The 17,783-nt window shown below is 39.7% G+C and overlaps 1 protein-coding gene across 12 annotated transcripts in view; it reads left to right on the top strand.

The window, feature by feature from the left end:
- The window catches only part of LTBP1 (latent transforming growth factor beta binding protein 1), a 420,392-nt gene that overhangs the window by 329,739 nt on the left and 72,870 nt on the right, over positions 1-17,783 (top strand). For all 12 annotated transcript variants that reach the window (XM_047782305.1, XM_047782306.1, XM_047782304.1 and 9 more), the window contains 2 exons: positions 4,585-4,707; positions 10,763-10,888. In XM_047782305.1, the coding sequence (XP_047638261.1) occupies positions 4,585-4,707; positions 10,763-10,888 (249 nt within the window). The remainder of the gene's footprint in view (positions 1-4,584; positions 4,708-10,762; positions 10,889-17,783) is intronic.

Below are 17,783 nucleotides of genomic sequence, written 5' to 3'. Positions count from 1 at the left end.
TCCCTTGCAAAGCCTGAGAAGAAGATTCATGACTTACTTTGTTTTCCTGTGACCCTTCTCTGTTGATCATTTCTTTGCAAACCAAATAAAAAAAGAGAAGAAGTTGAGTTCCTCCTGTGACTCAGTGGGATCAATGACATCTCTGGAGTGCTGGGACACAGGTTCCATCCCTGGCCCTGCACAGTGGGTTACAGATCCAGCATTGCTGCATAGCTTGCAACTGTGGCTCAGATCTAATCACTGAACTGGGAACTCCATATGCCATGGGACGGCCAAAAAAGAAAAAGAGAAGTGCTAGTATTTCTTAGCTTCTGACATATCTTTCCAAGTCAGAATCATCAATTTATTTATCTATTCGTTCAACAAATATTTGAGTGCCAAGCATGTGCCAGGCACTGTTCTATGTACAGGATATACAGCGATAAACCAAACACAAACAAAAAAAGTCCTGCCCTCATGGAGCTTACATTTTAGTGCAGGAGATAGCAATAAACATGATAAATAAGTAAACTCTATAGCTTGTTGAATGGCCATAAACGTTAAGGGGAAAATAAAGTGGGGTTCATGGGTAGTGCTGAGGGGAGGAAGGGAGAATGGTGACCTTAAGTAAAGAGGCAAGCAGAGGGTTGCCTGAGATGATGGCATTTGGTTGCTTCTAGGAAGAGCATCCCTTCCACTTAAAGGCTTTGTAAAGGAGATTAGGAGCTCAGCTTGGGCGTTTTAAGTTGGCAGTGCCTATGATGAGTATCCAAATGAAGATACCTGAAAGGCCCTTGGACCTATGCATTTGGAAATCAGCAGTGAATCCTGGGCTGAGGTCCTCAGCATATAGACAGTGTTTAAAGCCGTGATCACCAAGGGAATGAATGTGGCTAGAAGAGAGACATTGTCCAAAAGCTGAGTCCTTGTCCCTCGTTTAGAAGTGAGGAGATGGTAAGAGATGAGCAAAGTGGTTTGAGGGAAAAATGGCAAGTGGAGGAGGAAAACCAGAATTCAAGAGATGAGAGTATTTTAAAGAGGAGGCAGCGATGAACCTGTGTCCAACATTGCTGCTGTCAAGATGGGACCCAGAATTAACCGTGGGATTTAGCAAGGTGGAGGTCATTGGCTGCTCAAGCAGTCTCACTGGAGAGTGACCATGAATTGACTGTTGCCTTCCTTAAAGCCTGATAGCTAACTCCTAGGAGAAAAACCTCTCATATCACCCTGGTCTGTGGGTGCAGGTGGATCCCACACTGGGCTCTCTTAATATTTGACCTACTCTTGTTTGCTTTTGGAGATAGAGGTCTTGCAAAAATGTTTAAACTAAACCAGAGTCTAACATAATACACCGAGTTTTAAAATCCCGACAATTCTTTATAATTTCAAGATTTTGGAAAGTGGATGAGATTGTTTTAAAGTTGGGTGAACAAAGCTGACACACTTCCATTTTGCTGGGCATACATCTAGATCATGGAGTGTCGTTGCTGAGATTCATATCCTCAGGATTCTACCTGTTCTTTTTTTGAATTGAGATTTTTCACATAACGCTAATGGTCAAATGGGCTTTTTCTTATTTTGCTGTCTCAATTTCCTAAAGAGCCAAAAAAAAAAAAAAAAAGAACAGTACATCTAAAAAAGAAAGGTAAATCAGCACCTGTTAGAAAGGCTTTGGAATGGTTAGAATAAATATGGAACAGTTGGAACTCTTCTACCTTGCTGGTGGACATGTAAAATGATACAGCCATGTTAGAAAACTTCAAAAGTTAAACCTACTGTATGACCTACCCTTAGGAATTTATTCCAGGAAAATGAAAGCCTATGTTTACACAAGGACTTACGCGTGAGTGTTTATCAAAACTTTACTCATAATAGCAAAGCTGTAAACAATCCAAATATTCATCACAGGTGAAGGGGTGAACAAACTGTGGCACATTAATGTAATAGAACACCGCTTAGCAATAATGAGGAGAAAGCTTCTGATAACACATCAGCCTGGATCACTCTCAAAAACATTATGCTAAACAGAGGAAGCCAACTAGAAAAGGGGTACAGGGAAACCTTTGGGGGCAATGGAAATGCCTGTGCTTTTTTTTGGTAATGATCAGTCCAAATTGTTCCTTTAGTACTTGTTTTATGGCAAAGATTTATAAACAGTAGACTAGAATATTTCCACTGGGCACAACCACTTCAAAATCATGACATTAGCAGAGAGTTGGGGCTTAAGAATTATTTTCACAGAATTTATATCTAAAAACCTATTCACAATTAAATTTGGTTCCATTTTTGGGAATCTTGATATACCACAGTCACTTACCCAATAAATAGAACATTTGTTGGCATATTCAGACTTTACAGGAGACCCTTAGTCCTCCGTGCTAGTATCTTAATTATGCACGATGGTTTCTTTACTGACTCTTTCCTGACAATTATAGCACCCAAGGCATTAGGTTAGCAGGAATGGAGATTTTAAGGTCAAATTGGAAAAAGAACAAAGGAAAACATCACCAAGCGTTATGTTTGTCACTTCCAGAATGACATTAAGGTACTTCATTAATTCCTTTAAAAATGTTGCATTTACAATGACAGAAGAATCTAACCGCAGATCCTAAGAGATACAAATTGATGCCAAAATGCCTATGCCTTGATCGTGATAGTGGTCCCAAGAATGTATCTACATTTATCAAAACTCATTGAATTGGACTCTTAGATGCATCTGTTATATGTAAATTATACTTAAATGAAATTGGATGAAACATCCTAAAGAAAAGTAATGACCCTCTTCCATTGTGACAGTCACATCAGCTGTGTTTTACATTGTAGGATCAGAGTTCAGAAACACTTTAAAAATGGATGAACGTCATAAATATTTTACTTTTATTTGATAGAATGAAATTTTAAAGCACTTCTTTTTTATCTGCCCCAGGAGCAGTATGGAAGGAAGCTAGTTGATTGGGTTCTAGGAGGAATACTTAATTCCATGTGTCCACATTTTTCAACCAGACAGTGAGGAGTCTTAAGACTCCAACAGTCTTCATAGTCACTTCTTCCTGGAACTTGTCATGTATTTTAGCAGCAATCGTAATTATTTGCAAGAAATGCCGTAACATGCCAAATTCTGGGGAAACAAAGAAGGTTTTGTTCGTTAGGTTTCTTCAGTGCTAATAATTTGAATCCTCCCAGATAACAGCGTTGGGACTCATGGAGTGTGTTAGGAATAATGAGCTTTGACGAGGAATAAATGAGGTAATAAACAGCCCTCATGAAAGATCTGCCCCACATTCATACTGTGAAGGGGATTGTTAATTGTCTTACACGCTCACAGTCAAGACCCAGTATTGAGAACATAAACCATATTTAGTTGCACCTAGGCTCTAGTATACACACTGAAAAATTCAGGCATCATTAAACCTGTTTGTGATAGCCACTGAGAAAGTGACTTTTGATTTTGCTGATTCCCTTGCCAGCCATTTTTGATCTTTATGATATCTCTTCTCTAAACTCACGTGACATCAGAAGTTGATATTATTCTTTTGACAAATATGTTTCTTGACAATTCTTAGGTTAAATAATTTGGAACTTATAAGCAACTCTTTTTCTGTTTATTTTTAAATTTGGATTTTTTTTGAACAATCATTTTTCTTTGGCAGCAGGGACCATGCCAAATACTTTCTACAATGCATAATATAGGATCTTATATAGATAGATGCTCAAGATATTCTTCATGTGTATTCAAAAAATATTTTTTGGCTACACGTACTCGAAAGTTCCCGAACCGGAGCCACAGCAGTGATAATGCCGGATCCTTAACCCACTGAGCCACTAGGGAATTCCCTGAAGAATATTTTTTATTCTCTAATAACCTATATGGGAAAAGAATCTGAGAAAGAAAGGATGTATGTATATGTATAACTGATTCATTTTTCTGTACACCTGAAGCTAACACAACATTGTAAGTCAACTGTACTCCAATAGATATTTCTTTTAAAAATAAAGAGGGTGAAATTCCAAACAAAGGGGGTAAAAAAGAAGGATAATTTTATTCTCTCTCATCACTGAGAATTTAACCAAGTAAATTATGGTTTGTTGTAGCATTTTTACTTTTCAAATTAATTTATTTTATTATTATTATTATTTATTTATTTATTTATTTTTTTGCTATTTCTTGGGCCGCTCCCGCGGCATATGGAGGTTCCCAGGCTAGGGGTTGAATCGGAGCTGTAGCCACCGGCCTACGCCAGAGTCACAGCAACGCGGGATCCGAGCCGCGTCTGCAACCTACGCCACAGCTCACGGCAATGCCGGATCGTCAACCCACTGAGCAAGGGCAGGGATCAAACCCGCAACCTCATGGTTCCTAGTCGGATTCGTTAACCACTGCGCCACGACGAGAACTCCTCAAATTAATTTAATTTAATGTTAAAACTTCAGTGCACAGCTAAGATCCCTGCAAAATATTTCATTTTTTAAAAACTCTAAAAGATGAGCTGTTAAAATCATGTGTTGTGAAAGGTGTAAAATAATGCTCCTTTGTGTGAAGAGAAGGACAATGTTTTTCACAATGTGGTTTATTTCCTCTTTTAAATGTTGTGAATTGATTTGTAGATATCAATGAATGCTTGGAGGACAATAGTGTTTGCCAAGGAGGAGACTGCATTAATACCGAAGGGTCCTATGATTGTACCTGTCCAGAGGGATTCCAGCTCAGTGACAACAAAGCATGCCAAGGTACTTCACTCTCCATTTTTAAAACTTACAATTTACCTGGTTCATTTCTGTATTGCTTCCTAGTGATTGGGTGTGGTTTTACCCCTTTATATATAAGTAAGCTATCCCAGTTTGTATTATTATAATAATTTTTTTGAGTTTGCATAGTGTAAGAAGTTCTCACGTGGCACTGTACCATGTTACCTGAAACTCATGCATTTTGGAACTGTGTCCTAGCTTTGTTTCTGTGGTAACTGAAATCACCTGTACTTTGCTCTTCCTTCCCTGGGCCAGCCTTGGTACTTGATTCTAAATTATCTTCTAGCTTTTGTATATGCTTCACAGGCCTATTTCCTTTTGTCCCATAGCTCCCCCCATCCCAGTTTTTATCCAGTATCCAGCTTTTCCTCTCCCTAAAAAAACCTTGTTAAATTTTTTTATTTTTTTTATATAATGATTTTTATTTTTTTTTCCATTGTAACTGGTTTACAGTGTTCTGTCAATTTTCTAGTATACAGCATGGTGACCCAGTTACACATACATGGAATCTAATATATGGCACAAATGAACCTTTCCACCGAAAAGAAAATCATGGACTTGGAGAATAGACTTGTGGTTGGCAAGGGGAGGGGGAGGGAGTGGTATGGATTGGGAGCTTGGGGTTAAGAGATGCAGACTATTGCCTTTGGAATGGATAAGCAATGAGATTCTCATTAAAAACTTGATCAAAATTATAGAGAACAGAATTTTATATTTTTTCGAAGTGCTTATGTTTAATCTTCCAAACAACAGTCCCCACTCCCATCTGCTGTCTCACTTTCAGCAGTTTGTTACCTGTGATCAGTTGAAAAATATTAGATAGAAAATTTCAGAAGCAATCCATAGGCTTTGAATTGTGTGCTGGTCTAAGTAGTGTAATGAAATCTCGTACCATCCCACTTTATCCTGCCTGGGACGTGAGGCATCCCTTTGCCCAGAATATCCCATCTTTTAGTCACTTAGTTGCCACCTCTCTCATCAGATCAGCTATCGACAATAGGCATCACAGAGCCTGTGTTCAGGTAACCCTGGTTTTACCTAGTAATGGTCCGAGAGCACAGGGCAGTGATGCTAGCAGCTTAGATCTACAAAAAAGAAGCCATAAAGGTGTTTTGTTTTATTTTTAAGTGCAGAGGTGACAGTTCTTGACTTTCTAAGGAAAGAAAAAAAAATATGTTGAGATTGCTAAGGTGTATGGTAAGAACAAATCTTTTATCTGTGAAATTGTGAAGGAGGAGAAAGAAATTTGTACTAGATTTTTTGTCACCCCTCACACTGTGAAAGTTACAGCCACAGTGCATAAGTGCTTAGTAAAGATGAAAAATGCGTTAAAGTTGTACAATAAGATAGTTGGAAAGAGAGAGAGAGATCCCATTCATATAACTTTTATTACAGTGTACTATTGTAATTCTATTTTATTATTAGTTATCGTTAATCTCTTACTATGCCTAGCTTATCAAGTAAAATTTATTATATTTTTGTATAAGAAAAAAAATACTAAGAGTTCAGTACCATCCATGGTCTCAAGTATCCACCAAGGATCTTATCACATATTCCTTGTGGGTATAGTGCAGTGGACAGTGGATATAAGGTGCTACTAAGAATACAGCACCAATCACAACAGCAGCTTTAAGTGAAAACCTGCTGTGTGCTAATTAATATGTCACCTCATTTAATTTGTAGAGAATTGAAAAGGAAACTTCTTATATCTGTTTCGTGCCTGAGTAAATGAAGCTCTGAGAAGTTCATTAGAAGGCTCCTCACTAATAAGCGGTAGAACCGAAATTTGAACCCAAGATCTTTCCCCACTATTCCCTCTACATTGCCACACCAATTACTGTTACATTGATAGCCAAAGGAAAGAAGACAATAAAAATTCAGTGATTTTTTTTTTCCCCAGTGTAACACATTGAGTTACTATTGATGCTGGGATTAAAAAATCAGATCATTTGTTCCAGCATTTTTAACTCTACCTGGCTGCCCCACAAGTTTTCCTGTATTTATTAGTTTTAATAAATCCATGCCTTTTCTTCTCACACATTTACATGTATACTTACGTATTTCTGATAAATAACATTTGGATAAATTTCATTTTCTTACTGTTCCTCTGCCCATTATGGAACTCTATAGAGTATCCCTGAAAGATTATTGGAGTTGTATTTATCCATTGCTACTGGACTTTGTGTGACTTTTTTCTTATGGGTTGTAATAAATTATATCTCCTCTCACATGTCCCAAATGACAATATTCTTGAAAGGGAAGATGGTATCTACTCTCTAAGTTGTGGTTCTGGAATAATATACCCTATGTCTCATTATCCACACTCAGCTGTATGTCCCTGAAACACAAAAGACACAGGCCTTTGCCTTGAGATCTTTTAAAATTAATTCCATTAACTAACCCCAAGATTTAAATAAACTGCAGTGTGTACGTCATTTGATGTCATGTATTTGATTGCCATCACGATGCAATGAGGTGAATTTAAATTTTTTGGTATTTCCAGTGCAGAAGTTAATGCAGTTGAGAAGGAAGAAGTTGAATTGTAAATTTATGTGACAGTATTTCCATAAAATACTGATTTATAAATAAATCTTGATTTAATAAAACTTGATTTATATAAAAATGCCAAGAGGTGCTCCCAGAAACCATCTGAATTGTAGTTATTTCTCTTTAGGCTTAGGAGCAATATTTTTTGTTTCCTCTTTCCAGTTTTTTGATGAAATAGGGGTAAAACTAAGTCTTATATAAATGGACCATGATTTTCTATTGCAAATTTTATACATTCTAGAGTCAAATCACAAGGGACTAATTTAGTCATCTTTTTCTTTAATCCTTCTGCTATCTTCTCTCAATATATTAAACTTGTGTTTGTGATTTGATGCGAATTCAAATGTGGCTGCTCCGAACATACGTTGTTTTATTGGCTACAAAGCATTGTTAAATCAACTTTGTTCTCTGTCACATTTGTGCATCCTGTTTTCCAGGATAACTTAAAATGTCTGCTTGAAAAATAAATCCAAATGAACAAGAACTATTCCTGAAGCAGGATTTAGTACCATTTAAAGAATATTAGCAATGACTCTGTTCCATCACCCACCTTCTCTGTTTAGAGGCTGTTTATAATATTGTGTACACTCACCTTTATTTATTTATTTATTTTGAATCATCTCTTTTTGCCGTGTTCCTGGAGGCAGGCTTGTGATCCTTCGCTCTGCCCAAAGTTAGTAGCCTACTTCTCTCTAATCCCATGATCATGTCAACATTCTGTACATGGGCATGGATTTCTGAGTTTGTTTTCAGAATGAAAACATAATTGATGACAGTGTGAATGACCCTGGGATATATTTGAATAATATTGTGCGATAGGCATAAATTTTAAATCTTACCTAATAATCTGAAGATAGTTCCATATTCTGGAAGGCATTTTCAATTTGGAAATATAAGACTCTCACCCCCCCCCCCCAGCAAAATGAATGATGATATACAGACAGCAAGGAAATTCCATGTTAATAGTCTCTTTAGGAATGTGGCGGAATGCATTGGAGATTCAGAACATACTCAGTTTCACGTTTTGACTTTCACATGCCAAACTGTGAATTTCTGTGGAATCTCGGACCCATGAAAGAAACCCAGCTTAAATATAGTCTGGCTTTCAGTTGAGTTGCTAGCAGCATAGTTTAGAAATGCCTCAATAAGTACAACCCAAATTGAATGCATATGTTTCTCTGGTTCCAGATATTCGTGTTGTTCTTTCTTAGTGATTTCCTGGAAAAACGTCTGGGAATTCGTCTTCAGTTCTTGTCATCAAACTTTTTAGACAGTTATGTTAATCAGTGACTTCTCCTAAAGCAAGAACTTTATGCCCATTATTTCCTAGGCGACTTGGCAAAGTCTGACTGGTTTTGAAGGGCTACATTGAGGCCTAAGTAAAATAAGGAGGTGGTCTCAGATTATCTCTAGGGCTCTGCTAGACGGATATTGACCTTGGGCCTGATCCCCAGGTCAGTAGAACTTTAGGGCACCTTGTTGCCCAGGTAGAGGTAACTCTAGGCAGCAGATGGGAAAGAAAGAATGGAACTAAAGGGTGAAAGGAAGAGTTAAAAAAAAAAAAAGATTACCAGTCTGAAGATATTGTCAAGGAGAGAGCAAACCTAGAAGAGATCAGAAATTTTATAAAAGAAATGAAAACTTTCAGAGTGGAATCATATTGAGAAATAGTAAAGTAGAAAATGATTCATTGCTCTTCCTTGAAAATATTTTAAAATTAGTGGCAATAACATGAACAGGAGATTTTTTTAAGAAAATAAGTCCTGCTTGTTTTCTTAGTTTGGTTCTCTAGCAGATAAGCCAGCTAATCTGAAATACATGGCAGATGGAAGGAGTTCAGGCTTAATATAGAAATGGCTAAATCAGTGATATTGCCAGAATTTCTGTTGCACAATAAGATCAGCAGGGCAAAAAGAAGAGTCCCAGGGGATCCTGGGTACTGGGAAAGGGCTGACACTGTGGATGGGGAGAATGGCCAGGTTGATAGCTAAGCATGTTCTAGAGGTCACTGGGAAGGTCACATCATCTGTACCTTTTCCATGTTTCCATTAAGCTTTATAACCATTTCCTATTGGTTCCTGCCTCAGGAGCCAATAGGAGCTTCATAATGGTGAGGACCCTGTTCTATTCAGCCTTCTCATAGGAAGCCTTCAGTAAAAGTTTTTCATTGAATTAAAGATGGACTTCTAAGAGGATGTGTTGAGGACTTCTTTAGTAAGAGATAAAGGGGAAAGCCTAGGAGACATCAGAGAGATGGCAAAATGATCTACTGCCTAGATGGTGCCAAGGACCTGTGACGCTTTTTATGACCCCAGAGAACTGAACTCAGAGAACCTTAATCAATCACTGTTCAGTTAGTAGAGAATGAACACAGCTGTGGAATTTTCTGGTGGACAGATATTCATAATACAGTGTTCCCTTGCTGTAGAGGAGCTGGGGTCTCATTTAAAACATGCAGTTCTTAAGAAGTAATCCATGTCGCAAGGGACGCAGGTGAGGAAAACACCCGTTACAATGCAGGGCACCTAGGCAGGTGCATGTGTCAGCACCAGTGTGAAGGGTGAGCTGTTCTCTGTGATTCCTTATGTTTTCCACCTTGGGCACTCTTAGCATAAGTAGGATAGGTTTGGAAGAACATCACACTTGTACTAGACACTTGGTGCATTTTCAGTGTTTAGGGCGCCTCGTCACCCTGGCTCTGGGAAGCTCCATCCAGAGTGTGAGGCGGTCCACACAACCACCACATGGTTGGTTCATGAGTCTTAGTAATAATCACTACCATGTTTTGACTCTTGGTTGTGCTGGGTACTGCCCTGAGCGCTTGACTCTCATTCACTAATTTCATCACCACAAAGCCGTGTTAAAATTAAGACCTCCCTTGTATAAAAGGCCTTCTTTTTCTTGTACTTTATTTCTTGTGTCCATTTTCAATGAAATACGGAGTGGAGTCTATTTCATTTGTATATTCATACGTGTGTGAAGTGCCTCCTTTGAGGCAAACACTTTTAGGCATGTCCAGCCTTACCCTTAAGCGTTTCCCATCCTGGGGGTGGATATTCCTGGATATGAGATAATGTACACAGGCCACAAGAGAGTTGTTTGCATGGTGGTTAGCGGATGGAGAAGAACACAGTCTTCTTACTGACGAATGTTGCATGGAATGTTTATTTATTTGATTAAAGACCCTCAAGCCTCCAACACGTCTAAAAGGGGAGGGGGACCTTTGGGTTGAACCTATGAAATTGCGGGGTTTTTTTTTAGGTTGAAAATGGAGGAACACTGGCTCTTTGTAATGTTTCAACCTAAACAGTTTCTCTCCCCTGACAATCCAACTTGTCCTGTGGTCTGGTGTGGGCACAAACCATATAGTTGTGCCACCAAATAGGCATCCGACCCTTTTGCAACAGATTTTGTGTCCTGTGTGTCTGGTTACCATTAGGAAAACCAAAGCAATTTCTCTTCATGTATGTGGCACTCTTTTTGATTCCAGATATTAATGAGTGTGAACAGCCCGGGCTCTGTGGTCCTCATGGAGAGTGTCTAAACACAGATGGTTCTTTTCACTGTGTCTGCGAACAGGGCTTCTCCATCTCTGCGGATGGACGCACGTGTGAAGGTAAGACAAACCATAAGACGTCCTCTAATTATTATAGCACAAAGCAGGGGAGATCTCTTTCTATGTAAACAGGCAAAAGCGCTCGGACACAGAGACCCTCATGATGTAAGGTCTTAGAGTATGTGTGCACCCAGGTGACCTCTACCTGAGATCACAGCTCAGGGACGGCTGGCATGCGCACACAGGATAACCCGCCGTTCTGATGGCAAAAATACGCACAGGCGATTCTGCTGCTGGTACTGAATTAAGGAGTCAGAATGTGCAGGAGGTGATGATCTCAGGTGAAAGTGGGGCAGCCTCTCTGATGTAACTCGAGACTCGGCCGGTTTTGATTACGCTTCGTGGAGGTCATCTCCATCATTCTGTTCACAAAAATGTCTTGCTTGATGTTTCTCTGTACCATGGTCAGCAGAGATTTCCCAGAGTTATTCCTCTAATATCCTTAGCTCTAAGCTGGTATATTTTCTTACCTATCAGTATTTATTATGTCCTAAAAGCTAATTAAGTTGTAAGACATTAAGATAACACCGTCACCTTCCTATTGGCAACCTCGGTATGTTTGCAAGGATATGGCCCTGGTTATGTTCATAAGATTTATCTTCCTGATGGCTTATCATAGTTTGGAAAGTTGAGGAATAATCCCTCTGAACCTTTCTACAAGTAAACTGAGAAGAGTCCCAGCATCATAATTTTAATCCATCCCTTTGAGAATCTAGGTTATCAAAACCCAGCTAGGTTTTAAAGAAGTAAATTGTGAAGGTTCTGTTCTGGGCCTATGATAGGACCCAAATTTTTGCTCTCTGTGTGTTTCTCCTTACTCTTTCCACAGTGGAATTGAGCCGAAGAATGGCAACCAGGTTCATCTGAAACTAATTATTATATTGGGAAGAATAAACGGATCTTATAAAAAGCAGGAGATGGTTGAAATTGCTCTCCTGCTGAGCAGACAAAGCACTGATGCCAGATTTGGCTTCAAGTGAGAGAGCGATAGTGCAGGGTGGGGCTGAAGCACACAGATTTTGAGGGGTTTGAAAGCGATCAAAAGTGGAGAGATGGAGAAAAACATCATAAAGAAGGTGGCCATGAGAGGGGTACTCCACGTTTCAGTGGTTTGAGTTTCAAATTAATTTTTTGTTTAGAGCACTGAATTCAGACACAACCTGAATTCATACGTTATGGAGCTATCACAGGATTCCTGGTTGTGGGGATAAGGGACTAGCCCATCCGAATCACTGAAGAAATCGACATTTCCCTGCCTTCTAGAAAGATGTAGGCTTGCTTCTTCAGCTAGCCCTAAAACATAGATGGTAAGGGCTTCCTTTGCTGAGAAATGGTCTGAGTGACAACTGCCATGCAAAAACTATATTCAGAAACATATTAAGTCATCTCAAGTGTTCACCAAAGTTACGGTTCCAGAAGAATATACCAGTGTAAACATTCACAGTTATTTTGTCTTTTTGTACTCTGTAATTTTTCTTTAATTCTGGGTCTCTTGCAGACTGATTTCTGCAATTCCAGAGTTACGTAACCTAATTTAGTTGCAGTTCTAATTTTGTGAGGCATTGACTTGGCAGTGACTTGAATTTTAGAATGTGTTTTCAGAAAACTTCTAGCGCTTTGTAAATTACTATACTTTAGTATATCTTTGATACTTGCTCCATATTTTTTACTCTAGAATCTGGTCAATTTTCCAAAAGTAATAAAGTAGGTAATATAGAATATTGTGCTGATGTATGGCAGTATAACTAAAAAGTGCCCTAATTATTGGGCATGTTAATCTCTTTCTAGAATAAGCTTTGAAAGACTTTCATTTTTGTGGGCTTATCTAATATATGAAACTGGTCCAAAATGTCTTTTGTCGGACTTGGTCTGAAACTGGTGACAGTAGCAGTATGCCCTGATTCTACCCCTGGCTATGGTGTAGCGTGAGGCCAACTCATGTGGTTGGGATATAGCTATGGAGCTGATGTGCACAGGACTTGAATTAACATTGAAACGTGGCTGGCACTCTTATTTCTTGCCTGCCCATGAAGTATGGAAGAACTTCTAATTAAAGCAGCTGAAGCCATGTGGACATGAGGGCTGGCGCACCCTGCTTTAAGCAGGGCTAAAGGAACCCCACCCAGCTGAGGGATGGAGGGCCCTTTCCCGATTGCCTGTGGCTTGGAGAGTTGTCAGCATCTGTTCACAGTTATTGAACCACAGCGAGGAGGCAAGCGCTGTCAACAGCAACTGTCCCAGGTATCAAGTAGCATGGCCGATTCTTTGGAAATAAAAACAGCACCACTGACTCCCTCCTGTTCCTTATGTGTGTGGTGTTCTGGAAGCGCATGGGTGGAAGAGGATGGAGAAACACCTTGCTTTTCCCACAGGCAATAAAGAGCAACAGTGCCATTTGAAGTTTGAGTGGAGAGGGAAGTGGGGGGCGGGCAGCTAATTATTCATTCACTCAGCAGTTAGAGTGTCTGTCTTCTGCCAGGCACCCTTACTGTTCCCAGGGCAAAACACACACTGTTCTTATCTACATGGAGTCTGCATTCCAGGTGGGGATGCAGGGATAAGTGCATATTTAAAATTATGCTTTTGTATTTAAATAATATAGTTATACTTAATGGATATAAATAAGGATGGGGTATGCCATGCCATATATAATATATAATACACAGGTGTTTCTTCAAGTCCTACATGCAGATGTCAGGAACAGTCAGTGAAGCAGAACGCTTTTGATTTCCTTCCGCCTCTGTAATTCTTTCTTTTCTTCTCATAACTGCAGTTCATCTTCTCCTGCCACCTCCTTTGCATTCTCCATTCAGAGTTTTTATCTTGCATAGGAAAGCAAAGGAAACTTTTGACTTCTTTCATTAAGCTCCTTGTTTTCTGTCCCAAGGTATCTTATTCATTTGTTTTTTTGTTTTGTTTTTTTTTTTAAATCACAATTCTTTGATTCCTTTATTTCCCCCCATTTTTTAAATTGTGGAATTTTAATTCATAGGTAACATATGTATTATCCTATTTGTAAACTGACTCAGGGTTTGGTTTCTTCAGCAGCAGCAGAATGTGAGTGAGTGAGAAGAACAGGGAAACTTGTGACAGTCAGAATCCTAAGTATCACCATGTCTGTCCCCGTGGGGCAATGGCTCCTGGCCTGTGCCTTGGCATCACTCCATTGACGTGGCCCTGGGCAGGCTGCTCTTGGCCAGGAACAGCTGTGCTCTCCCAGCTGGGTGTCCAGGTCAACTGAGAATTTCTATGACAAATGGAGTTGGGGGACCTTGGACATCTGTAGACCCCACTGGTCTGTTCACACAATAGAATGACCACAGTGGTTTGACAGGGTCCTTGGAGGAGCCCAGCCACACAGAGGGAGCATCCATGGCTTACCAAACCTGGTTAAGTCATGGTGAAATTAGGCCTCCAAACCATGGCCCAAATCACTTCCTAAAGCCTTGTCCCTTAGAAAACATTCTCATTCATCATACATTTGACAAATATTTGTTACATGTTTACTATGTCCTGGTCACTCTTCTTAGAACTGGGGCTATGTCAGTGAACAACAACAAAAAAAGAGTCCCACTTTCTTGGAGGCAATAAACTAGTAAGTAAACTGCATGATACGCTAGAAAGTGATCAAGTCCATAAAAAAGAGCAGAGTATTGGGGCTCAAAGGCTCAAGCAAAGAATGGAAACTGGTACAATACTAACCAGTGTGGTCAGAATTGGCCATTCTGTCCCTAGAATGTGGGATAATAAAAGTAATACTAAAATTGTGTCGGAGTAACGCAGCCAAATTAAGTGCCTTTCTTTTTCCAACTGGTCATCCACTGGCTAAGTTATAATAGCCTGTCAATAAACAGACAAGAGGACATGAGATTGTCTGCTGAAGGCGTTTTTCAATTGCCAATATGAGTTCTTTTGTCCAGATAGGAATAAAAAATCAGAGTATAACACCAAGGGTGAAACCTGATGTGAAGTAGGAGCTTTGGTTGATGATGATGTGTCAGTGTAGGCTCATCACTTGTAACAAACGCGGGCTCTGGTGGGGATGTTGACAGTGGGGAATGCTAGGGGAGGAGGGAGGGCGTTGCGAGAACAAGGGAAATAGGGGAACTTTGTGTGAAATTTCATCGTGAACCTAAAGTGATCTTTAAAGTCTGTTTTTAAAAATCAGATATTCCTAAAATTACCTATTTTACATCAGGAGGGAAAAAAAAAAAAACCTTTAAGTTCAATTCTGTATTCTACTCCTCTGTGTTTGCCCCTGCATGTTCTTTATTTCTCACTTCTCAGAATAATGCCCCAGGGAGTTCCCATCGTGGCTCAGTGTTTCATGAACCCAGCTAGGTTGGGTATCCATGAGGACCCAGGTTTAGTCCCTGGCCTTGCTCAGTGGGTTAAGGATCCGGCGTTGCCATGAACTGTGGTGTAGGTCTCAGACACGGCTCGGATCTGGCATTGCTGTGGGATAGGCTGGTGGCTACAGCTCCAATTCAGCCCCTAGCCTGGGAACCTCCGTATGCCATAGGTGCGGCCCTAAAAATAATAATAATTCCCCAGGGCGAAGTATGTAATCAGAAGCTTCTGCTCTCATATTGATTTAAAACTTGATAACTGTAGGATTGGAAGGGGGCATCTTATGATGTCTTGCCTGAGCTCTGAATCCCAAAGCATTCAAAGAATCAAGTGCTATTGTTGAGCAGCTATGGATACTCTCATCCTATAACCTATTTAAGTATCTTCTAGAAACCACTTCTTGCTAACTCATTCCTTTGGAAGGAAGGACACAACAGATGCAGGTGGTAAGGATGTCTAGCTTCTTGAAGTTTACTGAGAACAGTGATAGCAGAAAGATGAAAAGAAGTTGGGTTCAAACTCTTAGGCTAATTTCTAGTTCGTTGGGAAACAGAAGATATAGTAAGCACAAACTTTGCCAAATCAGAGAAATGAAAACAACTGGGAGCAAGCGTGGTTTTGTTTTCAGACTTTTAGGTATATTTTCTACGAACAGTGTAGAAAGAAAGTCTAAAACCATTGCTGACAACACTCCAAGGTGGTTAGTGGTTTTGTGGCATGGAGTTAGAACTTGGTGTCTATCACCAAAGAGAAAATATTTTTGAAAATGATGTGGCCAAGTAGGACATTGAAGTACCCTGACACAATAATATATTACATCTGGCTGCTTGGACCAAAGATTTTTAGGGTTGTTTTTTTTTTTTTTAAGTAGTTTTAGGGTTGAAAAATGAAGAATCTAGTAAGCAAATACAACCAGAGTGGTTCTTTTCTAAAGAAAGGGAATTTAGCTTAACAGCAGGATCCTTTCCCTCCCATGTGTAAAAAAGATCAGATGATGTCCAGGTAAGAAAGGGAAGTGGCCTCTTGCTTGAAAGGCTACTGTTCTTTACACTCGCTCCTCCTGTGAATGCACTTCTGTAGAAGTGAATGAAATGGATGTTTAAATCATTAGGGAGAGAGCTGAGGAAATCTTGCTGGAATAAGCTGCTTTTGGACCTAGAATACATATTTTCCATGCGTTGCTTGATTGTCTTCTGTATATCAACATTTTTATATAGAAATTCATAATAGTAGCAAAAAAAAAAAAATGAAGCGCTCTTCCTAAGCCTTTTATCACTGCTGACCTTTTAAAAGCCCAGAGCTATCGAAAATCATCTGTTCATAGAAATAAACACTTTCCTTGCTGCCGAAAAATAGACACAAAACTGCCAGATGGTAAAGTCTGTGAACAAGCAGGCTGCCCCTCCCACCTGCTACTGTGGCCCCCAGCTCACATCTGGGCATCTGGCTTCCTGCGTCTATTTTGATGGGTTTTTTGACGTCGTCAACAACCCAGCTTCTTGACAGATCATGGAAGGTGGTTGTGAATGATGCTCTTATACTTTAAACCTAAATTGTAGTGCTTAATATATGGATTCCAGAATCAGTTATTTTTTAGGCATCTAGCTGACGGAATGTCGTGTCAAAATATCATGGACACCCAATGTGAGTGGACTGGAGATGCTTCATCTGTTCGATTTCATGACTTTATTTAAACAATAGCAGTAGTAGTAACAGGTAGCTTTCATTGAGTTCTCTCTGGGAACCAGGCACTGAGGGCATTGTTCCCATTTTCCTTTTTTTTTTTTCTACTGTACAACATGGTGACCCAGTTACAGCACTATTCACAATAGCTAAGACATGGAAACAACCCATTTTCCCTTTTAATCTTCATGACAAATCTATAGGTAGGTGAGGTATTAATTGGTAAGCTTTTGGCTGCAACGAGCAGTTAAAATAAGGAAATTTATTATACTAATAAGAAGTACAGAGGCTTTCCCCTCTCATCTCCCACAGGTCTTTGTTTAAAGTCACTTTCTCAGCCCTTTTCTAACCACCCTTTCTTACCTTCACCCACCCCCCCACACTCCTGTTCCTTCTCTGTTTTTGGTTTGGGTTTTGTCATCTTACTCTACTTCTATGTATTATTTATTGTTTATTGTCTGAACCCCCCTGCTAGACTCAGAGGGTTAAAGGACCGGAGTCTTCATGTGTTTGGTTCAAAACTTCGTGGTATTTAGAAAATTAGGGCACAATACATCCTTCGTGAGTGAGTGAAGGGATGAAGAGATAGTCTGTGATGCATCCTGGACTATCAGGACACAGACATAATCCCATGTGTTGTGCACTTATTTTTTGAAGATGTAATTCCCTAAAACAAACCCTGCTTGGTGGTTGGCTGCAGCAGTGTTGAGAAGCCAGGCTGTTGAGTCCAAGTACGTGGGCTTGAACTCTTACTCCAGCACTTCCGATCTGTGTGTACTTGAGTAGGTTACTGATGCTCACAGGCCTCGCTCCCCACTGCAAAATGCGGATAAAATAGAATGCCTGCATGGTGCTGTGAAAA

The sequence above is a fragment of the Phacochoerus africanus genome, chromosome 5 (assembly GCF_016906955.1).
Source record: "Phacochoerus africanus isolate WHEZ1 chromosome 5, ROS_Pafr_v1, whole genome shotgun sequence".
NCBI lineage: Eukaryota > Metazoa > Chordata > Mammalia > Artiodactyla > Suidae > Phacochoerus > Phacochoerus africanus.
The sequence above is the reverse complement of the archived record's forward strand: the minus strand, read 5'-3'. Positions and strand labels throughout refer to the sequence as shown.